The sequence below is a fragment of the Alligator mississippiensis genome, chromosome 2 (assembly GCF_030867095.1).
Source record: "Alligator mississippiensis isolate rAllMis1 chromosome 2, rAllMis1, whole genome shotgun sequence".
In the NCBI taxonomy this organism is placed as follows: Eukaryota; Metazoa; Chordata; order Crocodylia; family Alligatoridae; genus Alligator; species Alligator mississippiensis.
Window position 1 is genome coordinate 70,426,083 of NC_081825.1, and position 27,842 is coordinate 70,453,924.

Here is a 27,842-nt window from a genome sequence, read left to right on the forward strand (position 1 = left end):
AGCCGGGCCCGGCGGGGGGGCGGAGGCGGGGCCGGGCCCAGGTAACGCCGGGTGGGCGGGAGGGGGCGCCTGCACCTGGGGCCGGCGAGGAGCGGGGCAGAGCCGCCTCTGCGAGTGAGGGGGGCAGCTCCGGCAGGGGCAGGGGTGGGGAGCCGCAGGGCATCAGGCAGAGCAGCCAATCAAGGAGGCACAGAACAGGGAGCAGGAAAAAGAGCAGCAAATCAAGATAGGAGCACGGGCCAGGGAGGAAAAAGCAGAATAGCTGCTCAAGCAGGGGGCAGAGGGCAGGGAGCCAAAAACAGAGCAGCAGATCAGGCAGGGAGCAGAAAGCAGAACAGCAGCTTGGGCAGGTAGCGGAAGATCAGCCGGAGCACAAGGCAAGGAGCAGGGAGCTGGAGGCAGAGCAGCAGATGGAGCAGGGGACACAGCATAGGAAGCAGAAAGTAGAGAAGCAGATCAGAAGGAGTAGGAAGCGGAGCAGCAGTTCAGGTAGGGAGCAGAAAGCAGAGTAGTGGATTGAGCAGGGAAGAGGATCAGAGTAGCACTCAGAAACATTGTGTGACACTTAATTTGTGATGTGCCTGCTAAAAAGGTTGGTGCCCACTGAACTGGCATATCACACGGCAGGTTTATAGGAAATCATTAGGGAATTAGGCAGTGGAAATGAGGAATAAACTTTTGAAAAGTCCCTAAATAGTTCTGAAAATCTGGCCTTTAGGTTTATAAGCATCCAATAAGACATTTAGAAGTGCTCAAGCAATATAGGCAGCTGCCTCCAATTGATGCAGCATTGATCCAGCTAATTAATGCCTTTGACATACCTTTGAGAATGCAGTTCTGAATCCCTTCTGAAATGGAATTTAGGAGTTGAAGTCTCGTTGACCGCCAGGGACACTCCGACTTCTAACACACTAATATTGGATTCTGAAAGTATTATCCCAGGAGTTCTTGTTTCCTGACAATGTTCTGAATCCTGGACAAACTTAGTTCACTGGGTATGAAAGAAGCCAGTTCCTTCTTCCACTAATGCAAATCCCAGAAAGTTTTTTATCACTGATTGTAGGATAAGCCTATTTAAGCTCCCCATCCTGCAAGTTATCATACATAGCTAGACACCAGTGCATTGTGCAACATATTTGCAAGGTCAGGGCTTTAGCTGCTACTCCCTGACTTGGCTTTAGGTTTTGCAAATAATTGTGTCATTATTAAGTTCATAACTTCTATTGCTTAACCTAGATATTTAACTATGAAATATTAACATTACCATGCATATTAATAAGATAAATTATTATTTGTATTAATAGTACTACTGCAACTGCAATCAGAATCCAATCATACAAATACATAGAGCTGTTTTAGTGGCAAACAAAACCATTCCAAAAGTGTAACTATCTTTATTTTAGATTTGTTTTCCTCTATATAAAATTGATCTATTTTAACAGTCTTTGGAACATGCAACAAAGAGAGAACTGTATCTCTTTGTATCAGGTATTGTATCCAGTAGTAAAAAAGGAGCTTTTATAACATCAGTTTGTGAATGTACTTACCATAGGAATCTAGCTGTCCTGTTTTGAAAAAACTATATTAATTTATTTTGACAGAAATGTATAGCCATGCTGCTTTGTTTAAGAAGGCAGAGGAGCTGTTGGCGAAGAGGATAAAAGAGGGAGACCCCCTGGCATATTTCCTAAAAGGGCAGCTGTACTTTGAAGAGGTTGTAGTTTAATGCTTTTTTAAGAAAACATTTTAAACTGATATTTTTCAATACAATTTCAGGGGGAAAATATTAACACTGGAAAGTGCTCCATGGGAAGATATAGAAAGTAACATAAAAGTAGTAAAAATTGATTAGTAACTTGGAAGCATGATTCCCTACAAGAAACAATGAAAAATCAAAAAGAGGGAGACAGTGGGGACATTAAACATATAGATACTATCTATTTGTTGCACATTTATTAATCTGAACTGAATGTTTTGGGCACATGCTGGGAAGGTGCAAAATGTTAGTTCCAATTGTTAAAAAAACCCCCAAAACTCCTCAACAGCAACAGCCCACAATCACCTACTCAGGACAGCTGTTTTATTGGGACCATTTCCAAGAAAGATTTAGCTTGATGGTGGTGGGTACAGGGTAATATTAGCATAAAATATTTTGCTACATAAGGCTGTTTGACCAAATGTTGATCAGCTGCTGAGTTCTAAATTCCTGATGTTTAATACTGTTGTCACCAGTGGAAGATTGAACAAAATTTTAAAAATTAAGAAGAAATATAACAAATGCCCTTTTTTTAATATGCTATTCTGTTTCATTAGGACCTTTTCCAATTTCTAATAAATTAAGCAGGGGTTTGGGTTGTAGCCGTGTTGGTCTAAGGACATAGGCAGACAAGGTTCCTTGGGTGAATTTGATATCTTTTATTAGACCAACCCAAATGGTTGGAGAATAGTTATTAAGCAAGCTTTCGGGTTCAAAAACCCTTCGTCAGGCTAAGGAAGCTTCAGCAGTTGGTGTGTACTCTTCCTGGATGGAATGAAAAGTAAACAAGCCAGGGGATATCTGCACAGAACCAGCAATCACCCTAAACACAGCAAATAAGCTGTGATATACAGCCAAGCCCTCAGATACCACTGCATCTGTACTGAAGAGAACACCCGGGATCGCCACCTCACCAATCTTAAAAAGGCTTTCACCCAGCAAGGACACTCCTCCAGAGAGGTAGGTCGCACGTTTGAAAGAGCCACCTGGATACCACGTGAAGAACTGCTGCAGTACAGAAGAAAAACACCCACAAATCGCACACTGCTAGTTATGACGTATCACCCATCCCTTGAACCTGTACGGAAAATCCTCAAAAAATTGCAACCCATATTAGAAAGAGACCCTATTCTTAAAAACATCTTCCCAGAGCCACCCATCCTAGCCTTCAGACAAGCACCGAACCTCGCCAACCTCATCACCAGAAGCAAACTTCCTCAACCCCAGAACACACCAAAAGGATCCAGACCGTGCCAGGACAAGAAATGCAAAACCTGCCAACACATCTCCACCACCCCCAATATTAGTACACCCCACAACAGAGCCATCAGCATCCCAGGATCTTACAGCTGCACCTCCAGAAATTTAATATACCTCATCCAATGCACCAAATGCCCTGATGGAAGACGTGTAGGAGAGACCAAACAACAACTGCGCACCAGAATGAATGCACACCGGAAATCCATCAAAGACAGAAATACCCAATTACCGATGGGGGCACATTTCTCACAGGAGGGCCACTCTCTCCAGTCTCTCAGTCCTGATCCTCAAGGGAAACTTACACAACACTTCCCAGAGACGAGCTTATGAGCTCCATTTCATCAACCTGCTGGATACTAGAGATCATGGACTAAACATAGACATTGGATTTTTGATACATTATAATCTGCCTGGCAACTGACTCCCCAGCCCAGCCCCTGGCTTGTTTACTTTTCATTCCATCCAGGAAGAGCACACACCAACTGCTGAAGCTTCCTTAGCCTGACGAAGGGTTTTTGAACCTGAAAGCTTGCTTAATAACTATTCTCCAACCATTTGGGTTGGTCTAATAAAAGATATCAAATTCACCCCAGGAACCTTGTCTGCTCTAATAAATTAAGCAACACTTTAAAAACAGGATGCCAGGGTTTTCAATTAAATCGTTTATATTATAACAATTTTACTTTGTATTTTAAAATAGCTTTCTTCTTCCATCATTGAAGTAGAAATTTAAATATTTTCTTTCTGAAAAGTATAAACAAAGTACAAGCAGCTACTTGCCTTTTAGTTATTCATTGGTAAAGAAACAGAGGAGACAAGACATTTTAATTTTACTGTGACGGTAAACATATGAGGTCAGCCCTGAGTAGGGGTGATCTGAATTTTGTGGTAGTGTTGACGTTACTAGTGTACTCTTGGTATATGCTGCATGTGCCTTGTATCACTTAGCTGGTTGTTATATTTGTGTAACAAAAAAACACCATTGTGTCAGTGAAGATAAAGTCATACAGTGGATATGTGGGAAGAGATCCAACTCTTAAGGCATGCCCAGCAAAAGACAGGGCAATGGCACCTCAGTTTCTAAGATGCCACCCTGTCCTGACTTTTGCCTGACTTGAAACTAATATGGCTAACTACCTCTCTCTACTATAGGGTATGTCTGTGGTGCGAGGTAGCACCATGTAGAGATTTTCCACAGTAGTTCTGCACGTGCTGGCTCCAGAACCAGAAAGACTCTTATGGCAGTAGCATGGTGCTACATGTGGGCTAGTTACTTCAGTAGATCATGTTGGCTTTTGTATAGTGCTGACTTCCAGAGCAATCACATGTACAGTTAGTGTCATCTCTGCAAGATGCTGCCTTATGCCATACAATAACAGTTGGCAACCTTTCCAGAGAGAAGGCCAGAATGACCCAGCTTAAGTCCAAAGAAAGCCAGCACTAGGACCTGGCCACTGCTGCTTCTGTCACTTCTCCCTGTCACCCAGCAATGGCACAGGTAAAGCCTTCTGTGGCCAAGGCTTCCCCTGATTGCATAGGCCAGATCCAATGGCACTGTATGCCAGATCCAATGCCTCGTGGGCTAAATTGAGCCTGCAAGCCAAAGGTTGTCAACTCTGCCATATAAGACTTATACTTAAGTTCCAATTCAGCAAAGCATTTTAGTATGCACATAAGTCCTTGCATAAGTTGTTTTATTGAAGCCCATGAGCACATGTTTAAAATTAACCATGAGTTTAGCTCTCTAATTGATGACTCAAAAGGCAGTAGAATAAAATAGTTTGCTTTACATGCTTTGTTGAATAAGGATAGGTATGTAATTTGAGGCCTTAGGAAGAAATGAAGACATCAGCTGATATCTTCTGCATGTTTATGTCTTGCTCAGATAGTAGCCCCTTGGATTTTAAACAGTCTTTGAGTACAACGTGCATTGTTAGAATACCCGTTTATTTCTGACCATAGTCTTTGTTATCATTGTCATTTGTTTGCAGTTTTTTATCTAACTAGCAAAGCTTGTTTGGAAGTCTTAAGCATTCCCTTCTAATTAAATAATTTTCTACTTTTGACTTACCCTATTTCAATTGTGGAAGCTGATTTTAGTGATGACTTTATGATATACATTCTTTTGTTCCTTTCAGCCTTTCTTCTGCTAAAGTATTTTTTTTTCTTCTTTACTAAGGAAATATTCACATTTGAAAAAATTTAAATGGCTATATACTGCTAAATTCAGCTGCTATTTAATTCTAAATACTTGATTATTCTGCTTATTGTGCCTTCTTCAGGGGTGGTATGCTGATGCATTCATACAATTCGAAAAAATCAAGGACACAGATTTTCAAGCTATGTATCAACTTGGTGTGATACATTATGATGGACTGGGGACCAAAGAAGACCCTGTAAGTTGTTATCTAGCTCCATGTTTTTAGTTTTTCTTAAAACCTTACTAGACAATCCCTTAAATAGCTTTTTACTATTTAATAATTGTATTAAACATTTTTCAGCATTATTGAGAAAAGATACAAGAAGGACATATTGTCAAAGAGAAGCCTCAAGAGTGCAATTTATGGCATAGAGGTAGAGCACTGTCTCATCATACAGTGACAACTAATGTGTTTAAATGGCCCATTTAAAAAATTGTCTCAAATCTTTTCCTACAACAAAATGGTTTTAATACATTTGAAAAAAACATTTTTTGTTCACTGGCTCTTTCAAGTGCAGCTGTTAAGGACAGAGAATGTGTCTTTGTATTTGGAAAGTACCTGACTGACTTTTCGTGCATTGAAAACGTAACAAACAGAATTTTTCATTTATATTTAAATTAATTAAACCTAGTGTTATTAAAAATAAAGCACCAATTTGCAGAGTTTCAAACTATCCCACAATCTTTAGCAAACCTGTTCTAGAACAATCAGTAATTAAGATCCTACAAACAGTATCAGTAAAAATTAATTCCATTCTATGACAATTCATTGACCAAAAATTAATTCCATTCTATAAATCTTTCTTCTGCCTCTGTAGAGCAGTAATATTTTTATATTACAGAGAGAATTACATTGTTTTTGAGAGAGGAAAAAAGCAATGTATTAGGTCTGCTGGACTCTTTCCAATTTGTCCACATCCTTTCTGTAGTGGGGGGCCCAAAACTGGACACAGGACTTCAGATGTGGCCTGACCATCATTTCTCTCCATCTGCTGGAAGCGCTCCTGCTAATGCAGCCCAGTGTTAGCCTTCTTGGTGACAAGAGCACACTAGTGGCTCATATTCAGCTTATTGTGTACCCCCAGGTCCTTTCCTGCAGAGCTGCTGCTTAGCCAGTCAGCCCCCAGCCTGTACCAGTGCATGGGATTGTTCTATCCTAAGTGCAGGACTTTGTACTTGTCCTTGTTGGGCTTCATGAGATTTCGTCTGGTTCAATCTTCCAGTTTGTTGCAGTCTCTCTGAATCCTAACCCTACCCTCCAGTGTACTCCAAACTTGCTAAGGGTGAATTCCATCCTGTCTTCCATGTCGCTGATGAATGTACTGAAGAAAAATGGCTCCAGGACTTACTCCTGGGGCACTCCACTTAAGATCAGCTGCCAATTAAACAGAGAGCAATTGATAACTAGCCTCTGAGCCTGATGACCCAAGTCAGTTTTCTATCCACTTCACTCATCTTTTCTATCCACTTCACTCATCCAACCTGTAGTCCCATAGCTTGCTTTCGAGAATGTTGTGGGAAACTGTATCAGAAGCCTTGCTGAAGTAAAGGTATCTCACATCCACTGCTCCTCCTGCATTCACAAAGCCAGTCATCACATCATAGAAGACTCATCAGGTTGGTCAGGCATGACTTACCCTTTGTGAATCCATGCTGACTGTTCCTAATCACCTTCTTCTCCTTGAAGTGCTTAGAAATGGATTCATTGAGGATCGTCTTCATAATTTTTCCAGGGACTGAGGTGAGGCTGACTGGTCTGTAGTTCCTTGGATCCTTCCCTTTTCCCCTTTTTTAAATATGGTCACTATGTTTGCCCTTTTCCAATCATCCAGGACCTCTCATAGCCATCAGTTTTCAAAGATGATAGCCAATGGCTCTGCAGTCACATCAGTCAACTCCCTCAGCACCCTTGGGTGCATTCTACCCAGCCCCATGGACTTGTATATGTCCAGCTTTTCTAAATAATCCCTAACCTGTTCTTTCACCACTGTTGGCTGAGCACCTCCTCCCTAAACTGTGCTGACAGGTGCAGTAGTCTGGAAGCAGACCTTGCCTGTGAAGACCAAGGTGAAAAAGGTATTGAGCACTTCACCCTTTCCTGCATCCTCTGTCACTAGGTTGCCTCCCCCATTCAAGTAAGAGACCCACACTTTTTCTCATCTTCCTCTTGTTGCTGACATAGTTGTAGAAACCCTTGTTACCCTTAACATCCCTTGCTAGTTGCAAGTTCAATTACACTTTGGCCTTCCTGATTTCATCCCAGCATGCCCAAGCAATACTTTTATATGCCTCCCTGGTCATTTGTCCAAGTTTCCACTTGTAAGCATCGTTTTGCGTTTTAGCTCACTGAAGAGTTCCCTGCTAAGCCAAGCTAGTCTTCTGCCATACTTGCTAGTCTTTCTGCACATTGGGATGGTTTGTTCCTGCGCCCTAAGGTTTCTTTAAAATATAATTAGCTCTCCTGGACTCCTTTCCCCCTCAGACTGGCCTCCCAGGCAACTTGCCTATCAGTTCCCTGAGTTAGTCAAAGTCTGCTTTCCTGAAGTCCAGGGTTCTTATTCTGCCCCTCTCCTTCCTTCCTTCCTTGAAGATCCTGAACTCAGTCATCTCGTGGTCACTGCTGCCCAACTTGACATGCACTACTACCTTCCCCACCACTTCTTCCATGTTTGTGAGCAGCAGATCAAAAAGAGCATGGCTTCTAGTTGGTCTCTCCAACATTTGTACCAAGAAGTTATCACCAATACTCCCCCAAAACTTCCTGGATTGCCTGCACACTGCTGTATTGATCTCCCATCAAATGTCAGGGTGATAGAAGTCCCCCATGAGAACCATGGCCTATAATTGAGAAACTTTCATTAGTTGTTTGAAGAAAACCTCATCAACCTCATCTTCCTGGTCTGGTGGTCTATAGCAGACGTTCCCAACCCCCAGGCCATGAACAGTCACTTCTGGACTGCAGTTTGCTGGTCCTCAGTTTGCTAGTGCACAGTTACTTCCAGTCTGTGGACTGGTCCACAGTCACTTCAGGTCCATGGTCTGCTGGTCTACAGTTTAAAAAGGTTAGGAATCCCTGGTCTGTAGCCTACCTAAAAGGGGTTGGGAACCCCTACCACGACATCACCCTTGTTACTTTCCTTTCTGATGGAACCCAGAGACTTTCAGCAGGCCTATCTCCAGTTTTATATTGCAGCTCTGAGCAATCATATGGCTCTTTTACATAAAGTGCAACTCCTCCTCTTCTCCTCTGCCTGTCCTTCCTGAACAGTTTGTACCTACCCATAATGGTGCTCCAGTCATGTGAGCTGTTCCACTAAGTCTCTGTTGTTCCAATCACATCATAGTTCTGGGACTATCCGAGGACTTTCAATTCTTCCTGCTTGTTTCCCAGGCTCTGTGCATTCGTGTACAGACACCTGAGGTAACTAGCTGGTCTCCATCACATGGTGAACCTACTTTAAAGCCCTCCTCAATAGGTTAGTCAGCTTGTCTGCAAAGATGCTCTTCCCTCTCTTTGTCCAGTGGATCCCATCTTTTCCTAGCAATCCTTCTTGGAACAACATTCCATGGTCAAAAAAGCCAAAGTCCTGCAGGCAACACTGTTTGCACAGCCATGCATTTATCTGCAGGATGCTTCTGCTCCTGCCCAGCTCCTTCCCCTTGACCAGAAGGTTAGATGAGAATACCACCTGAGCCCCTGTGCCCTTCACCATTGCACCCAGAGCCCTGTAGTCACTTTTGATCTGTTTAGGGTCGCCCCTGGTCTTGATCCTCCCAAACTTGGGGATGCTTGGCCTCTTCCACCAATTCTCTTCCTCCTCTATTGCTAGGGCTCTGTATCTGTTCTTCAGACAAACTGCTGGAGATGGAGATGAAGACTTCTGCTTGCTGCCAAGTTCACCAGCTTCCACCTTCTTAGGAGTCCATGTCCTTTTCCTTCTCTAGCACTGCCTCTGGCAGGCCTTCCTCTGGAGTCCTAGAGGTCTCCTCCAGCACTAAATCAATGAAGTCCTTGTGGCTGAGGATGCTTTTGAGGTTTGCCGCCACCTCCTCCTGTAGCTCTCGTCTGCTCCCTGAGGGACACCACCAGGAGGCACTGCTTACATCTCAGGCAGTCCCCCACCTGGCTGTCACTGGAAGGAACCTGCAAGCTGCAATCTCCACAGTGCCAAACCAGGACCTGGGTGGAAGCCTCGATGGGGAGTGGTCCTGCCTAGACAGCGACCTCACAGGAGCAAAAAGAGGAAGAGCTGGCAGTGCCAGTGGCTCTGGCATTGTGATGTCCTCAAACCATTTCTCTGGGACTCTTAATCCGCCGCCTCTCTCTTCCTGCCTGTAGGTGGTTGTCAACTACCCACTCCTTTTCCCCTCAGGACTCACCTGCCAGGACTAAGGAGATGGTAAAAGATAGGATGTTAATCCCTGAGGGGAGGGGGTGAGAAGTACCAGACCACCCAGGCGTTAGCTCTACCAAGTGCCTGTCTTTATTGGAGTTAATACAGTGTAGCAGACCGCGCTAATTGCCTCATTAGCGTGGAAGTGGCTGTTCAGCGGCTTGGCTGATTGCAGCTTCCCTATTGATCCTCTCCCAATTGTGGCTGCCTCTCTGCCATTCTGATCGGGAGCTGGTTGTCCCTGGGGTCTTTTCTCCAGGGTGCCATTCCCAGACTCTCAGGGATCTCACCAGCCACTCGCCGTCTACTGCCCTCTGAGTGAGTATCCCCCGCCACACCGGTCCGACATCAGCCTCCTGTGCCCCTGCTTGCAGTGTCTTCCGTTGCTCCGTCAGCCCCATGTCAAACCACTCTCTCTCACTCCAACTGCAGCCTGACCAATGTCATATAGAGGGGGAGGATCACCTCCTTGAAAACCTCTGCCTTAGTTTTTTCAGAGTTTGTTTTCTATGTTTGTTCAAGTGTACTGGTCCAAGTACTGAGCCCTGGGGGACACCACTGATCACCATGCACTTTGTTGACTCAGTTCCATCGACCAGCACTCTCTGGGTCTGACCACAGAGCCAGTTCCCCAGCCATTGGACCATAAGGTTGTCAAGGCCGCAGTTCCTCAATTTTACCATGAGGACATCATGGGAAACTAAGTCAAAGGCTTTTTTGATATCTAAATATATGACATCAACCTCTTCTCCTTTGTCCAGGTGATGCGTCACCTGGTCATAGAAGGAAATAAGGTTGATCAGGCAAAAACTACTTGCAACGAAGCCATGTTGGCACTCCCTCAGAACATTGTCTGCTGTTAACCTGTTGTCGATGGTTTCTTTGACTTTTTCCAAGATCTTTCCAGGGATTGCGGTCAAACTGATTGGCCTGTAGTTCCCTGGATCTTCCTTTCTTGAAGATAGGCACCACATTGGTCCTGTTCCAATCTTCAGGAACCTCTCCTGAGAGCCACGAGTTCTCAGATATCCTTGCCATTGGTCATGCTGTGATGTCGGCCAACTCTTGTAGCACTCGGGTGCATTCCATCTGGTCCAGCTGACTTGTGGATGTCTAGCTTCTCAAGCTGTTCCGTCACAAGATCTTCGCCAATTATAGGCATGTGATTGTCCTTACCCTGGTAGTCCTGCATCCTGTCAGGCAAGGTGATCCCCTTGGGCTGGTGGAAAACTGACACAAGGTAATCGTTGAGGAGATTAGCTTTCTCCTGGGTGTTGGTTGTCAGTTGCCCCATTTGGTTCCGCAAGGGTCTGATGTTGTCCTTGTTTTTTTTCCGACTTCCCACATATTTGAAGGGCTTTATTGTCCTTGATTTGTGTAGCCAGTTTCAGTTTGGTTTCTGCCTTGGCTTTTCTGGTCCACTCCCTACAGGTGTGGGCCAGTGCTGTGTAATTCTCCTTAGTGGTAGCTCCCAACTTCCATCCCTTATAAGCTTCTCTTTTCAGATTCAGGAGGTCCTATTGAGGCAAGAAGGTCTCCCAAGCCCTTTTGCCCCCGCTCTGTCCCCTCTGTCACCACCATCATGGTGGCACTCTGCACTCTGATTGGTTTCACTGACCAATCAGAGTGCTCCAAGAGCATTATGGACAGACAGAAAAATGGGCTAAGCCCTTTATTATATAAAGAATTGCCTGTATCAGAAATTGGCCTGATGTGGCCAATAAACACCCCATGCATGAGCACAGCCGCAGTGCAGCACATAGGCGGTGAGGAGCACAGCCCAGCAGCTTGGAAAGCTGCGTGCAGCTGGTAAATCTGTTGTGGTGGATGAGGAGGACAGAGGGAAGGGACATGGTGGGGCAGATCAAGACCTTTGCAGTGAGGGGCTAGGGCTGGGGCAGGTGCTGCCCAGCCAAGGCGGGGTGCAGGACGGTGCTGCAGTTTGTCTGGGGGATGTGACTCCTGCTGCTGCACGCACCCCAGGAGGGCACGGGGAGGGGCTGGGGCCTTGGATCTGCGCAGGGCGGGGCAGGCTGCAGCTATGGGTTGGACTGGGGCTGCACTGAACTCTTCCCATCAGGGGCTAAGCTGGACTGCGCTTGGGGTGGGGTGGGCAGTGGTGGCACTGGGAGGCAGGGTTGGGGGCTTATGACAAATTTCAGGGTGGCTGCAGCCCCCCCCCCCCCCCCCTCAGCCCCTTCCCAGCACTGCTGCTGCCCACTCCAAGCGCAACCCTGCTGGGAAGAACTTGGTGCAGCCCTGGCCCTAGCCCACAGCTGTAGTTTGCCCCTCTCTATGCAGATCTGTGGGGCACACGCCCCCCCATGCCCTCCCAGGGTAAACAGAATAGTGAGAGCTGCTCCACCCCATGCCTCCTGGATGAGCCACAGCTCCATCCCATGCCCCACGCTCACCCTGGCACCCCTAGTACATCTATTGCCAGGAATGCTCAAAAACTGGGCACACTTGAACAAACTTAGAAAACAAACTCTGAAAAAACTAAGGCAGAGGTTGTCAAGGAGGTGATCCTCCCCCTCTGTATGACATTGGTCAGGCCGCAGTTGGAGTGCTGTGTCCAGTTCTGCACGCTGCACTTCAGGAGGTATGTGGACAACATCAAGAGGGTCCAGAGGAGGGCCACTTGCATGATCAGGGGGCAGCAGAGACCTGAACCTGTTCAGCCTCCACAAGAGAAGGCTGAGAGGGGATCTGGTGGCTGTCTATAAACTAGCCAAGGGAGACCAGCAGGCAATGGGAGAGTCCCTGTTCCCCCGAGCACTACCAGGAATAACAAGGAATAATGGCCATAAATTGACAGAGAGTAGATTCAGGCTAGATATCAGGAGGCAGTACTTCATAGTCAGGGCGGCTAGGATCTGGAACCAACTTCCAAGGGAAGTAGTGCTTGCTTCTACCCTGGGGGTCTTCAAAAGGAGGCTAGACAGACACCTAGCTGGGGTCATTTGACCCCAGCATTCTTTCCTGCCCATGGAGGGGGTTGGACTTGATTATCTGCTCAGGTCCCTTCTGAACCTACCAACTATGAAACTATGAAACTTTTTTTAAGCAGGGTACCCCTTTTGGTGGGTGGGGGTGGGTGCAGAGATGGCTGGACGTGAAGCTGGCAGCGTGGGGAGCTTTTACCCTGCCTCCACCACCATCTGTACATTTTGCGGCCAGCGAGCAGGGTGGGGTTGCTGACGGCTGACCAAACGCGAAACCAGCAGCACAGAGAAGTGGGGGTACCCGTGAAGCGGAGGCATGGGGTGTGGGGCCACTGCCACCATCCATCACACTGCGTTGCTTTCCTGTGCCCAAGTATCTCCGCTTCTCCGTTCCACTGGCTTCGCATACAGCCAGCCATCAGCACCCCTCCCCCCTGGCACACAGCGACAGTGCTGAGAGTATAGATGGTGGTGGGGGCAGCCGCTGCATGCAAGCTCCCCACGCCACCACCACGCACTGAGTGGGGATGGGGTGCAGGAAAGTGGTGCATGGCCAATGGATGGTGGCAGCAGCCCTGCCCCCCAGGCTGCCACTTCCCAGGTACACGCTGCAGGCTTTGTGTCTGGCCATCTGTCAGGGGAAAGGGCATGGAGGGGCCCATTAAGGCCCCTGCGGTGAAGGAGGGAGTGCGGCTGGGGCTGGTTCTGCTCAGCCTGGGCAGGGCACAGGACAGAGCTGCAGCTTGTCCGGGGATGGGGGGGGAGGGGATGGCTCCCACTGCTGTGCACACCCCAGGAGGGTGGGATGCAGCCTGGTTCTGTGCAGGGTGGGCGGGTGGGCTGCAGCTGTGGACTGGGGCTAAGGCTGCACCAGGCTTTTCCAAGCAGGGGCTGGGCCAGGCTGTGCTTGGGTTGGGTGACAGCAGCCCCGGGAGGGAGCTGTAGCCCCCCCAGTATTGGCCATAGCCCCCACCCCAAACTCCCCTTCTACCACCACCAGCCCCCCACCCAGAGCGGAGTCAGCCCAGCCCCCACCAGGAAGAGCCTGGCGCAGCCCTGGTCCAACCCACAGTTGCAGCTCACCTTGCCCTGCACAGATCTGGGGGACACGCCCCCTTCCACCCTATGCCCTCCTGGGGTGCGTGCAGCAGTGCAAGTCCCTCCCCCCCAGCATAAGCCATGGCTCCCTCCTATGTTCTGCCCTGGCTGGGGAGTGCCTGCCCCAGCCCCACTCCCTCCCTCACTGCAGGGGCCTTGATCTGCTCCTCCCACGCCCCTTCCCTCCCCTCCTCCCCTTCCACCACAACAGACTTAACAGTTGCATGCAGTTCTCCAAGCTGCTGGGCTGTGCTCCTCGCCACCTATGTGCTGCACAGTGGCTGCACGCATGAACAGTGCATTTATTGGCCACATTATCAGCCATATCAGGCTGATTTCCAATACAGACAATTTTTCTGATATCGGTGCTGATCCAATTATTGGACCGATGTATCGGTGCACTTCTAATAGCAGTAGCTAAGAAACAATTTGTGAGCTGCACAGTACAGTAGTACTAATTTGAAATCATCATCCTTCACTGGGCACAATAAACTAGATCGGTGTTTTTGAACCTGTGGTCCCCCTGAGGATCTGCAGACTGTCTAAGAGGTCCACGAAAGATGAATTATCAATCAAAAGCATGCGAATACCCACATTTGCAATTCAGAGGGGTCCATACCTCCACTCAAAATTTCCAAAGAGATCTGTACCTCCATTCCAATTTTTTTTTAGGGGTTCACAAATGAGAGTTGAAAGCCACTGAACTAGAACAAGGAGTTATAGTATTTATTATCCTTATAAAACTGACATCCCACTCAGAATAATTTATTAGACAAATAGGTCAACATTCTCACAAAAATTAAAGCTTTAATTTATGCACACTTTTTAAGAAGGGTAAGTGTCTGAAAATGTGAGAGAATTAGAGTCAGAGCATCGTAATTGATTGCATCCAGGCTTCTTTCCATTTAAGTTGTTTTTTTTTTAGTCTAAAAGGTCTTTGAGTATTGTACAGGTAACTTAATAGACCTGCACACTTTCAGTTTTGTCCTTTTTATCTCTGAAAGTATTAAAATCTTTTAAAAGGAAAAGGGAGTGGAATATATGGAGAAAATCATCAACTCTACCTCCCCCAAAGCAAGGCACTTAAAATATGCTGCTGCATACAACCTTGGTAGAGCATATTTTGAAGGATATGGTGTTAAGCATTCAGCAGAAGAGGCAGAAAGGTAACCTTATTTAATTTTTCCTATGATTTATATGAGACACTGAATGGTAATATCATTTATTGCACCTGCCTTCTTTCCCTTTCACCCTCAATCTTTTTCTTTAGACTTTGGCTTATTGCTGCAGACCATGGGAATCCAAAAGCAAGTGTAAAGGCTCAGAGTACCCTTGGAATGCTTTATTCTACAACAAATCCAAAAGATCTGAAGAAGGTACTGCCTCCCTCCCACACCCAGCCAAATGCTGGATCCAGGGCATATGGCACCTGTTGTGGTTGCTCTGGGACACGTCACACACAGCGCCTGCCCCAGCCAACCCGGATGTGGCCGCATGAGGGGAGAGTGCCCTATGTACTGTACGTTCTGGAACAGCTGGGGACAGGGAGCACTGCATGTGGCATATATCCTAGGCCAGGGCGGGCATTTATTTCTGGTAGAGGGATGCTTACCCAGTTTTGGCAAGCTGTCAAGGGCTGCATGGGTAGCCCCACCCTTTGACAGGTGCCCCACCCCCTGGTCACCATCTTGGGACCAGTGTCCCAATGTCTTGGGACCAATGGCCCAGGGCCAGCACCAGCGGGGCCCAGAGCAGGGCGCAGGCTAGCAGGGGTCTGTGGGGCCGGGATGGGCTGCACCAGCGTGGAGAGGGGAAAGCTGGCCCAGCTCCATAGAGCCCCTGCCAGCCGGGACCCTGTACTCCTCCCACCCTGCTCTGGGCCCTTCTGGCACTGGCCCTGGGACACTGGTGAGGGCCCTGTGCTCCTGCCCCCGCTCACTCCTTGTGCCCCCCAGCCCCGCAGTACAGGTGGGGGGCAGCACACAGCCCCAAACCCCTGCTCGCCAGCAGGGAAGGAGCTGGTGCGGACTGTGGGGAAAAGCAGCTCTTTCCCACCCCATGGCTGGCACTCCCTGCTGCAGCCACTCGCAACCTGTGCGGGGCTGTCCTGAGGAGGCACAAACAGCCCCACGCGGGCTGTGAGCAGCTGCAGTGCAGGGTGCCAGCCACAGGGAGGGCGCGGGGCTGCTTTTCCTGCACTCCGCACCAGCTTGTAACCTGCCCCTGCAGCCAGCCTGGGCCCTGCACCAGCTCCGGGGTCGCCCATTGGGGCTGCGCCACGGCAGCAGCAGCTGCGGCCCCCCTGCTTGCTGTGCTGTGTTTGTTGCCGCCGCCGCTGCCCACCCAGAGCTCATGCAGCAGTAGGTTGCAGCGAGGCTGCCACTGCCACCTCTGGGCTGCCGAGTGCAGCAGCAAACACTGCCCAGCACAGCAAGCAGGGGAGCCGCAGCTGCTGCTGCCATGCAGTCCCAATGGGCACGCCCGGAGCTGACGCGGGGCCCAGGCTGGCTGCGGAGGCAGGTTACAAGCTGGTGCGGAGTGCAGGAAAAGCAGCCCCAACCCTGCCCCGTGGCCAGCACCCCACGCTACAGCCCCTCACAGCCCGTGTGGGGCTGCCTGTGCCTGCTCAGGACAGCCCTACACGGGCTGCGAGCGGCTGCAGCAAGGAGCACTGGCCACAAGGCAGGCGAGGAGCCGCTTTTCCCTGTGCTCTGCACCAGCTCATTCCCTGCCCTTCCCCCCCCACCTGACCCAAGCTTCCCATGCTGGGGCAGCCATGTGGTTCCAGGCAGGCGTGTGTGGGCCTTGCTGTTGCAGGAGCCTGCCGAGAATTCCCCTGGGTCCTACTGCCCCTGGTTCCTGTCATTTTTGACAGGAACCAAAGATAGAAATTTTAATTTTCAAAATTTTTTTTAGGGGCCCTGTGGGCCGGATAGAATGGTCTCGCAGGCCACATCCAGCCCACATGTCATATTTTGCCCACCCGTCCTGGGCCCTGCATGTGGGGCTGGTGCACAATGCATCATGTGACGTGTGCAAGTCCACTCTGGCCTGTTTGACTCTCATGTGCAAAGTACAGCTGGTGAATGCATAGTTATCCCCAAAAATTACTGCAGTCGTGCAAAATATTAATTCAGCTACATTAAAACAAACTTTGTGGCACTTCTTGTAGGCATTTTTCTGGCATTCAGAAGCTTGTGGCAATGGAAGTCTGGAGTCACAAGGTGTACTTGGTGTTATGTATCTTCATGGACAAGGTATACATCAAAATACAAAGGCTGCTTTGGAGTGCCTGAAGGAAGCAGCAGAACGTGGCAGTGTCTATGCTCAAGGCCATCTTGTTGAGTATTACTACAAAAGAAAAATGTATGCTACAGCTGCCACATCAGCCAAAAGGTGAACTTAATTTCAGTTAATAATTTTTAATACTTTTGTCAGTCTTGCCTACTAGAGACATATAAGATATTAATTGATAACTGCCAGACTTGATCTATAGAAAGTAAACAACAAAGCTGAAACAAAATTAAGAGCCAATTATTATGAAGACTTCAGTCATTTAACTCTGTTCTGTTCTTTCTGACCACATGAAGCAAAAATAATCAGAGGGGGGAAAAATGAAGGATGGAATATCAAAAGCAATTTTGGATGTTAATAAGCATCTTCCATGTCACCAAGTTAACTACATTGTGGTTGGGAGGGAAGCCAAACTCTATGGCACGTCTGGCACAGGGTATGTTGTTAATGTTGCAGGCTGCAGTGTTAAAAATATCCAGTCTGTATCATCTCCATTTTGCATGTCTTGCCTGTTTGCTTGCAGAACTCCATATGGTAGGTGAGCAGAACAATGAAGGAGAGAAGAGAGAAAGAGAGAATTGACTAAATTAAAAAACAGCTCTAAATCATCTGTAAATATTATTCAGGTTTATGCAACTCACACAAATATATTCCTGGAAATAACTCAATATACAAAAAGGGATCATAGGAAAGCAGGACTGGGAGGGACTTCATGAGGTCATCTAGTCCAGCCTCCTGTTCCTGGCAGGCTTATTATCCCTGACTAAACCATCTCAGCCAAGTGCCTGTATCCCTGCTTTAGAAAATTTCCATGGATGGAGAGTCCATAGCTTCTCTCTGTAGCCTGTTTCACCTTCATAGTCTGAAAGTTCTTCCTACTAAATTTTCCCTTATGCAGTTAGGGGCCTTTGCTCCTTGGCCTGTTCTCTAGGGCCACAGTGAAAAGCTCATCTCCATGCTCTCTATAATCACCCTTTAGATATTTAAAGACTGTTATCAAATCCCCTCGTAGTCTTCTCTTCTCAAATAAATAACCATAGTTCTTTAAGCCTTTGCTTATAAGGTTTGCTTCCCAGGCCTCTACTCATTTTTGTTGCTCTCCACTGGACTTTCTAAGCTGTCCGCATCCTTGTTAAAGTGCGGGGCCCAAAACTGGATACAGTATTCCAGGTGAGGTCTCGCCAGTGCTAAATAGGGCAGAAGAGTCACTTCCCTTGATTTGCACGTGACACTCGTCTTAGTACAATCCAGTGTGTTCTTGGCCTTTTTCTGCAACACAGGCTCACTGTTTGCTCATGTTCAGCTTATACTCTACTGTAACCTCCAGTACTCTGTAGTAGTGTAACCTAGCAAGTCACTCCCTAGTTTGTATTTGTGCATACAATTATTCCTTCCCAAATGGAGGACTTTATCCTTATTGCATTTATCCTTATTGAATCTCATATGATCAGTTGCAGACCATTTTTGCAGCCTATCCAGGTCATTCCAGATCCTAACCCTGTGCTCCAGAGTGTTTGCACCTCCACCCAACTTGATGTCATCTGCAGACTTGCTAAGCCTGCACTCAAGTTACACCATCCAAATCATTAATGAAGATTTTGAACAAAAATATGCTAAATAGATGACAAATAAAACAACCACCTCTCTTTTCTCCCAATTTCAGCTTCATACGGAACTTTCTTTTGGGTTGAAGCATTTGAAGGATCATATTATTCTGGTTTCTATTCAGAAGAGACGAACAACTTTCCACTTTCAATTTCCAATCAGCCATTTTCAAGTGGCCCCATCCTGTCAGATCTATCAGATACACCAGGCAGCCATCTGTTTACCCATCAACAAAGTATGACCACCACTTCTACATTAGGGTTATTTTTTTCTGAGAAAATGGAAAGAACCACCACTGGCTTTTTATTCTTCCTCTGGAAGGTTCCTTTAGGGGCAGCTTTCTGATCCTTTCTTGTCTACAGATCTGTTACACCTTCTCACTCTCTTTACTTGCATCTTTTTTGTAAGCAGCATCAATGCTATCCCTTCCACTTTCCCCAAGAATAGGCAGTTGTAGAGTTTGTATGGAGCCCAGCACTTTACAACCTGGCACTTGTAAGACTAAATGATGTTATGTGACAGTACACCATTGTGTTGAAGTAAATTCCAGTTCTCTCCATTCAAGAGAATTAATTAGGTTTCTCTATAAAACCCGACAACTTACAAGTAAATCATTTGACAAACTACTATGGCTTAGGATCAGTAATGCTTTCTAACTGAGCCCAGGGCTGAGGTGACTGACTGCTGTTTTGTTTACATAGTTAGTGAAAACTAGAATGAGACATTGAAGAAGAGAAAATTAAGTTGGTCCCAGTTCTGCAGAAGCTAGGCAACCAGGTGTAAACCATGAAATGTGTGTGCTGGTAAGGCAGAATCTTGAGTTGGCTTATCAGGCAGATCTTTCAGTTTCTGAAGACAAAAAAAGAAAAAAAAAAAAAAAGATAGGTAAGATGACCTTGTATACAAGCTGTACACAAAACTCCTCATCCTTCAAGTATTAATATGCTTCTTCTGCACTGTGTCTAAAGAACCATTAACAATATATAACTTTAAAGGAGACACTGCTGCTGAGGATGATTACCTAAGTGAGTCAGAGATCATCAAAAAAATTGTAGCTTGGATTCATTTCTGACAGTCCCAGAACTGAGATGTTTAGTCAGACAAATTTCCACTTTTATTTGAACCTAAAAATAATGCTTCTTGCTTCAGGCTGGACTTCTGTTTTTTTTCCCCCTCATAGAGCACTAGCCATTCACAGTATGAATCAACTAGCCTTATCAAGTGGGGTTACTGTCCTCTAAACGCTCTGGTATGACAGATTATTCTGACAAATAAGAGTGTGCCTTGTCAATAGTAGTCACATTTGCACCAAGCAACAGCAAAACTCTCTATCATAGTTAGAAGTGACAATTTCTACAGTCAACTGCACTGTCAGTGTGCTTAAAGCAGCCCCATCATATTGACATTGTAGTTGTCCTTGGGCCTAAAGTCTGTCCACAGCTCAAACAATTGTCATATCAAACAACAGTATCTTTTTGCTCACATCCCTGTGCCTTTCTACCTGCCTGTATGCCACTTTGCAGCACTTCTTACATGAAGACCTGCTACTTTTCAGCTCCCAACCTAGCACGGACAAATTGCCTGCAAATCTGGAGCATTTATTTAAGAAATATGGCAAATTACCTCCTTGCATTCTTGCATGTCACCAAAATAGGAGCACACTTGTATTTTCAATCATATTTGTGGCCATGACATGGTGAGGTGCCGAGTCATGGTCAGAACTAGGCCCTGTTTGAAATTTGAGTTGGATACTTTGTAGCCTTGTATCATGGAATACATCTTTAATAATCATGTCTTGCTTTTTGCTGTAATTTAACCCTATCACCATGGTACCTTCTTCAGCAAGATACTCTTAGTGACCTTGGGAATTGGACTCAATAGCCTATAGAGGTCTCTGCCAGACCTATTTCTTTATAATTCTATGACCTACATAATATTTTACTTGCTTATGATGATTTAAAGCATCTCTCTCTTTATTAGTTTCATCCACATCCTATTATGCTTTGAAAAAGAAGGCAAAATATATGCTTTTGTTTCTCTTTTCAGATGTTAAGTATAGAGAGGCATGGAACAGATTGTTGTTACTTCATCTGAGTTTTAGTTTTAATGAGTCACCACTTTTTTGGACTGTGCTACTGGTATTTTCTAAAGGTGGTGATATTAGGGTGGAAAAGCATTACCACTGACACACGTAAGTGATTTAGTTAGCCAGCACTAACATGCAGAGCTACGCTCAAGACAACCAAATTTACCAACAAGGGTTCTTCGACTATGCATTAAGCTATGTGCACTTAATTGTGAAGCCAGTTTCTCTGGTTTAAAGACACAATTGATATCTAATTCAGTGCAGGAAAAACATGGAATTCTTAATAGCAGATAAAAAGTGGTTTTGTGTTTTCTCCTTATTTCAATCTATTCACTTCATGCATTTGATGCATATTACAGCATATTACAGATAGCTGGTTCACTCTTGGTAATGTTAGTTGCACTTCCAGACTTACAGTTTGACATCACTGTCATACCCTGGGTAAGATGATGTTCATGCTCCTTCCTAGGCCCCTCAGAAGGGATGTTACCAGTAACAGCAATCCTGAAATTGAAGAGGTAGCAGGCAAACATGCATACACTGAAGGAAGAAAAGAATTGTGTTCAGTGTGTTACTATTCAAAAAAACTTCATCAGCATCAGAGCTTTAAAAAATATAGTAACCAAAAAATGATTTAAATACGTAGAGGTATTGCAGGCCATGGTATTCAGAAAGCTTGTATCAGAAGTTTGATGTTTAAAAAAAAATTTTTTTTTAAAGTTCAAATTATTATGGTCACTTTAAAATGCACTAGCAAACCATGCATAACTAAACTTCAGTAAAGACTGCCAGTATTCCTTGGAGAAGCCCATAGAGTGCAAATGGCCACTAGTCCTTTACATTAAATTTTCAGATAGTCCCCCTAGACTTTCAAATAATTGCAATTTACTAATAACTTAAGGACTTAGAACTCTTACAAAAATGAAAAGCATTGCTGTTCATTCAAATATCCGAATTTCAATAAACTAACAGCATTTTAATGGAAATGTATGATAAGCATGGAAAAAATGCTGTCTTGCAGTTAGCACAATTATGGTGAAAGTGACCAAAGTAATTGGATATTTGTTCAAGATTTAAGTATTCTGATCATGTTTTTAAATAATAATAAAATTTATCATAATAGAGTATCTTTGTTCAGTATGTTGAAGTCTGTGGGTAAATTTCACCCTGTTCTGGTTTGCATCCTTTCCTGTGACAATACTGCAAGTCCATAGCACTGTCCAGAGTCCCCAACTACTGTGACGTTGATCAATACATGTGCTTTGTGTCAACACATCCTTTACTGTTCATATAGCTGATTTCTATGGATGTATGAAATATCCACCTTTAATCTTATGTTATAACTTCCATAACAGGGTTGCAGAAAATGATAACGTTGATCTGTTAGCAAAGATAACAGATTGCCTTCCTGTATACATAGCCAAAGGTGTTGCTATGGCTACTTTCTACTATGCTAGATGTCTCCAGTATGGCCTAGGCATGCAACAAGATCAAGCTGCAGCTAAAAAATATTATTCTAGGGTAAGCTTAGGAGGCCCTCCAAACTTATTTTTAGAGCATAAGATCTTGAGTGAAACCTTGCATTTGAATCCTTAAGAACCTGCCTGCTGTGTTGGTTACATTAAGGGCTCCAACAATATTTATGAAAATATTCTGTATTCTAAAAAAAACACAAACCAAAAAAGACTCAATGAAAATGCTCTCTAAACTACTATAAACAGTATCTCAAGTTCCTGCTTACTAGGGCTGTGCAAAGCTTCGGTCACTGATTCGATTTGACAGAGATTTGGCCTGATTCAGTGGCCAGATCTCCGAATCAGAATCGAATCAGGAGACCCTTTAATCCATCTGAATCAAATTGGAATCCTCCAAATAGATTCAGAGAGATTCAGAAAGATCCAATGATTTGGACAGAGACAGCTTTAAACATTTTTTTCTACATACCTCAAGGTACCAGGAGGCTCATGAATGCTGAGATGCTGTGGTGGATGGAGCATCCCACAGGAGTGCAGGGGGTCCCCAGTGCACTCAGCAGCAGACCCGGAAGTGGACTAGAAGCACTTCTGGGTCCACCAGGGAGCACACGGGGGGCACCCCCCCTCCCATGCTCCCTCGGCCCGGTGACTGGTGCCGCCTGGGTCTGAGGGGGCACCCAGGGTCCACCCCACGGCCAATCGCCAAGCCAGAAGGGGGGGAGGCCCCCAGCACTCTCGGCAGGGGACCTGAAAGTGAACCGGTAGTACTTCTGGTCCACTTCCAGGTTCACTGCCGAGTGCGTGGGGGGCCCCCTCACGCTCCTGTGGGACACTCCATCCACCCCAGCATCACAAAATTCACGAGCTGCACCTGGTACCTCAAGGTATGTAGAAAAAACATTTAAAGCTGTGTCTGTGGCCGAATCACTGATTCTCTGAATCAGCATTGAATCTTCAGATTCAGATTCAGCCAAATCGAATCAGTACAGTGATCTGAATCAGTGGCGATGCGCAGGGTCTGTACGGGGGTGCACACGCACCCCCTGAGAGTGCCAGTTCACCCCGACAGGCTGCGCTCCCCACTTAGTCGATGGGCGGGGGGGCAGGCAGGAGTGCCAGTGCCCCCTCTGCAACTGCTAGCCGGGGAGTGGGAGCACTGGATGTAGCGCTGCGGACACTTCCAGGAGCGCTGTGGCCGTTTCCCAGTCAATGAGTTTTGCTGTGGGGGGCGGGCTCCCCCCAGGTCACTGACTGACCACTGTGGGGCATGTACCCACCCCGACTAAGGTGGCACCAGTTGCCCATGATCCGAATCAACAAATCGAATCACTGTCCCCAATTTGGGCCAAGTCCAAATCCAGTACAGCCCAATTTGCACACCCCTACTGCTTATCCATTTACTCAAGTAATTTGTTTTGATAAACAAGTAAAATCTTATTGTAATCACTACAGCAGATGTGTATGATTTAAGATTGGGTTGATAAACTTGCATGACCAATTTGTAAAATGATTAAAATAATATTTCTCTCTGATTTCTTTTGAAATAATCCTGGCTTGGTTTTTTTTTGTTTGTTTTCTGTGCAATACCACTGACAGAAACTCAGCTCTTGGGACAGAGTTTAGTCAAGGGCTCCTGCAAAGGAATGATCGTAGTTCCTAGATAAAAACTGCTTTTCTTTAAAAAGTGAAAAGCACCGTCATTAAAAAAATCCCAAAGAAAAGCTGATTTTCTAAAACTTTTGAAATCAAAAGTGCTAGACATTAGTTTTAAAGCAGTGCCATCCATTGCTCAAAGACATTGGTGCAGTTTCCACAAACTCCCATTATTTCCTCACCTACTTCAGAATAACTACTCATAGCAAAACATATTTCAGACCCTTTGCAAATTCAATGTGTGTGCTCCTCTCTGAGATTGCCAACAACAAGGGTGCCAAGTGAAAAGGTGCATTTTGGAGGTGAGCACCTATTCCCTAGATGCAGAACTATTACCTTGTTTGACACTTAAGAGCTATCAGAAAACTATAACTCTGTCATTGCTGGCCTGCAGTATATTTGAGTCAGTGACCTTGAAGTGAAAAGGCTTGGTTTCCCATTGCCAATCCTCATGTCCCAAAGAACAGCGATCAAGATTATCTATTTATTTTTTACTTTGTTTAGAAAGTAATTTGTCATTTAATTGAATAACTGGCCACAAATAAAGGGAAAATGTATAAATCCTAATTTGAACACTCCAGATGATATCTGCCTAACAGGAACAGATTCTCTATATAATGATACTGAATTTGGTCCTTGTGGTTTTATAAGGAGATATTAGAAAAGAGAGATCTAAGAACAGATTCCACAGCTAATAGAAACTGATCCCACTGTTTCAAGTCACCTGTGAACAGATTTGGTTTTTTGATTTAGGTGCCAAAACATGCCATACTTACAAGTGATTGAGGGGAATCAGCTTTTGTCCAATCTACATCTTGAGTGTGCTGACTTCACAGAGCAAAGCAGCTGAAATTTTTTTAGGTAGAATTAGAAAAAGGGATTTATCTTTTAGTGAGTTGGCTTTAATATTTTAAGAAGTTGATTATCTCAGACAAATAATGTTTATAGTGTAGACTGGTCAATGTACTGTACAAACTCATTTCAGGATTTGGCTTTAAAAGAAAACTCCCTTTTCTTTGTTTTCAAAGGCATGCCTTCTGGATCCTGATATAGTTTCTGACCTTGAATTGGCAGCTAATCATGGAAAAATTTAGAACATTTCATATTTAAGCAAATTCCAATCCAGTTGCTTCCAGTGTTGTGTAAAATTTCAGGTAGTAAGCCATCTTCAGTCTTCAGCAGCCAATGGATAATCAACTGTTTCTTTGTTTTTCACCCATCTGTAATCATGATGATTGTGCACAGTGTTTGGTGCTTAGAACAAAGTACATTTTGCTGACATTGATTTGTTTTTCAACAGCTCTAACTTAGCTTAGTTGAGGAAAATTATTCTCTTATTTCATTGTAAGAAAGTTTACTATGCACTCTAAATGTTTTGCTGACACAGTGCCAATGTTTCCTAAATTAAAATTGCTGTGCATAGTCCTTAAGGCCAGCTACAGTCAACTTAGCTAAAGTAACTGTAAAGGGCAGGTTCATTTACTTACAAATTCTAAAAATGCAGCATCAGCAAAATCTTGAACTGTCTGAATACTTGCACTTAAATAAAAGGTCCCCTTTTCTCACAGTCTGTTCACAAGCCATAATCATATTTTTAAATCCAGTATTGACTAGTAATCAATAATTTAAGATGCATGCTTTCCTTTCCACTCTTATCTTTTTGCCAGGTACTTTACCACATCTAGGCCTTCAGTTTCTCCTGGGAGAGTCACTGCTTTCTACTTAGAAGCCATGAGTAGTGTTCAGATATTCAGGATTTCTGTCCCAGAGCAAAAATGGCTACTTCCAGAGAAAACATTACCTTGAAACAACCAGAATTAAGTGGCTCCCAAGAGATTTTCTCCTGGGAGAGCAAACTTCTACAAATGTACCTTCTGAGAGAAGCTGCAGCAGTCTTCCAGCATCCCAGTGTGCTTTGCTCCCAGCCTCCCCTACAGGTCCAGAGATACAGTGTGTTACATGGCTTGGACTCTACTGCTCCAGTTGAACAGGGAGCCCCTTCATAATGCCCTCATTGTGTTGCAGGATCAGCCAGTCAGGGCTGTCCTGTGCACAGCTCTCTGTCACCAGACAGATTGGGCTGCCTGCAGAGCATGCTCAGATGCATACACACAGGCTCCTTGCCTGCACGGTAGCTTGGCATTCGAACATCTGGTCAGAGGTCTCTGGGTAAGTTTTTTTATGAGGAATACAAACCTGGGAGAATTTTCCCAGATCAATTGAACATGTGCATGCGGCCTGTGCCTCTGAAATGCAGCCAAACTTCCTAGCAGATTACAATTAGGTAGTAGCTGTACAGGGTTGGGAACTGGCATGCGTGGCAGATGCTTTGCTTACAGTTTAAATCATGGTAGCCTTTGGTAACAGAAAATCCAGTTTAGATAAACTAATTATAGAAAAAATACCTCCATGCTAATGTATAGATTCCTGCACCATAATTCCTTAATTCTTATCCATGCTGCAAGTTCAGTTTTTCTTACTGACATATCATCAAGCTCTTGCCCAAGAGAAAATATGTTGAATACATAGCTAAGGAGCAGAATTATGCTCAGTCTCCTAGCATGAGATACTATCAACCAACAAGTCTCATTGATTTCTACAGCAAAAAAACTTTTGGAACAATTTCGTTGCAACTTTTCATCTCCAAAAGAAGTCAGTTAGCTTTTTAGGACTGTGCTGTCAAATGAGAAATTCAAGGCTATACTGCAAAGGACTTCTTGCTGTGGTAAATAAAAAAAAAAAAATGTTGTCTACAGAACCTAAATATTGCCAAACTAAAGTGAAAGTGGTTTCTCAGGGAGCATAACTGTATTGATTTAGTTTAAAAGAAAAAATAAATGTCACCTACCAACTTTTGATGGCATTGAATTATTCATGTATACTGACACCATAATTCCACTTTCATACAAAAATGAAAAAGTGCTATGTAAAGATGCATTTCTGTTTCCCTTCCTTTGTATGAAATCAGAGACAGATTTAAAGGTTACTTGAAAGGGGGACATTCAAGTGAAGCAGCCCTGAGTGATATCAGAGTGCAATTAAAGTGGTTTAATTGAGTATCAAATAAACAAGGAAATGAGCAATTTATAATCACCAATCTCTGAGCAAACCAAATGCATTAGAGTGTGATGCCCCAATTTGTTATGCGTGCTAGACAGACTTCAGTACAATGTAAATATTCCTTGTAAGACTAGTCAATGTCCTGTCTATTCACTAGCTACTACAGCCTAACATCACGTACTGCAATCCCATTTCATTATTTATTGCTTACAAATGCTTCAAACTATGGGAAATCTTTGGTAAAAATAAAATAGATAAAATTTTCACAATAACTTTACATACGGTATTGCACAACAAGGCTCTTCAATGCACAAAAATTAAGGAATGTTCAAATCCTCAATGAGGAAATTAACTGTACAACATTCATTGGTTTACCACTAATTAAGCAAAACTTTTTTCATAAATGTTTAAAATATTTTCTAGATTTGTATAGCTTATGTTAACATTTACATTTCAATCTGTATTTTAAACAAAAAAGTAATCAAATATAACAATTTAAATAAAAACTGGCAACTATACAGCATTGTTTTTCTACCCTACTACAGCATCAGATCTTTTCAAGTCTGTTTACTTCACATAAACCTAGAGAAAAAAAACCTTAAAAAAAACCCAAACAAACCAATAGTCCTCAGTTGGTCCTCTATGTAAAAGAGGAAAATAAGTTTCATGTCTATTATTACACATAGACATTTATTTTGTGGTCCACTTGTGCAGATTCAAACTTGGGCAACTTTAAGCTGCTCTAAGTGAGCTTTTAGCTCAGGACACAGTTCGTTTAGCAGCAGTTCCAGCAGGACCTGAAGAGAAGTAAAAAAAAAAATAAATATATATATATATATTCAGATGAATGCAGACAACAAATGAGAATTTTCACTTCTTTTGTGAGGTGCTCAGAGCATCACAGATAATGAGATCCACCTACATTCAGTTAGTCCATTCTTTAGTCCACTATAATTAATTTCTTTGTGCCAAGGAATCCCCTTTGGTTTTGATATTCCTCAAACTGATTCCTCAAA

The 27,842-nt window shown here is 44.7% G+C and overlaps 2 protein-coding genes across 7 annotated transcripts in view; one reads left to right on the forward strand and one right to left on the reverse strand.

The window, feature by feature from the left end:
* The first annotated feature begins 160 nt into the window (after positions 1 to 160).
* Positions 161 to 27,344, forward strand: LRP2BP (LRP2 binding protein). Of its 6 annotated transcripts, none has more exons than XM_059721831.1 (7): positions 161 to 1,714; positions 5,299 to 5,412; positions 14,677 to 14,819; positions 14,924 to 15,029; positions 16,826 to 17,049; positions 21,994 to 22,159; positions 25,434 to 25,539. In XM_059721831.1, the coding sequence occupies exons 1-7, from the start codon at positions 1,604 to 1,606 to the stop codon at positions 25,449 to 25,451; spliced, it is 882 nt and encodes a 293-aa protein (XP_059577814.1). In that variant the 5' UTR covers positions 161 to 1,603; the 3' UTR covers positions 25,452 to 25,539. The 6 variants fall into 6 exon arrangements, with proteins under 6 accessions (XP_059577814.1, XP_059577813.1, XP_019336874.1 ...); XM_059721830.1 differs by having other exon boundaries at positions 24,795 to 25,526; XM_019481329.2 differs by having other exon boundaries at positions 161 to 995; positions 1,602 to 1,714; positions 21,994 to 25,526.
* Positions 26,800 to 27,842, reverse strand: part of SNX25 (sorting nexin 25) — a 148,839-nt gene continuing 147,796 nt past the window's right edge. The window contains exon 19 of the mRNA XM_014594848.3: positions 26,800 to 27,623. Within this exon, the coding sequence (XP_014450334.2) occupies positions 27,543 to 27,623 (81 nt within the window). The 3' untranslated portion in view covers positions 26,800 to 27,542. The remainder of the gene's footprint in view (positions 27,624 to 27,842) is intronic.

What these genes read in the sequence shown, in the direction of transcription:
- LRP2BP (XM_059721828.1), top strand. Translation starts at nt 1,604, where the DNA reads ATGTATAGCCATGCTGCTTTGTTTAAGAAGGCAGAGGAGCTGTTGGCG. An exon ending in ATCCAAAAGATCTGAAGAAG is followed by an intron (nt 15,030 to 16,825) that starts GTACTGCCTCCC and finishes CACTTCTTGTAG; the next exon opens with GCATTTTTCTGGCATTCAGA. An exon ending in GCTGCCACATCAGCCAAAAG is followed by an intron (nt 17,050 to 21,993) that starts GTGAACTTAATT and finishes CTTCCATAACAG; the next exon opens with GGTTGCAGAAAATGATAACG.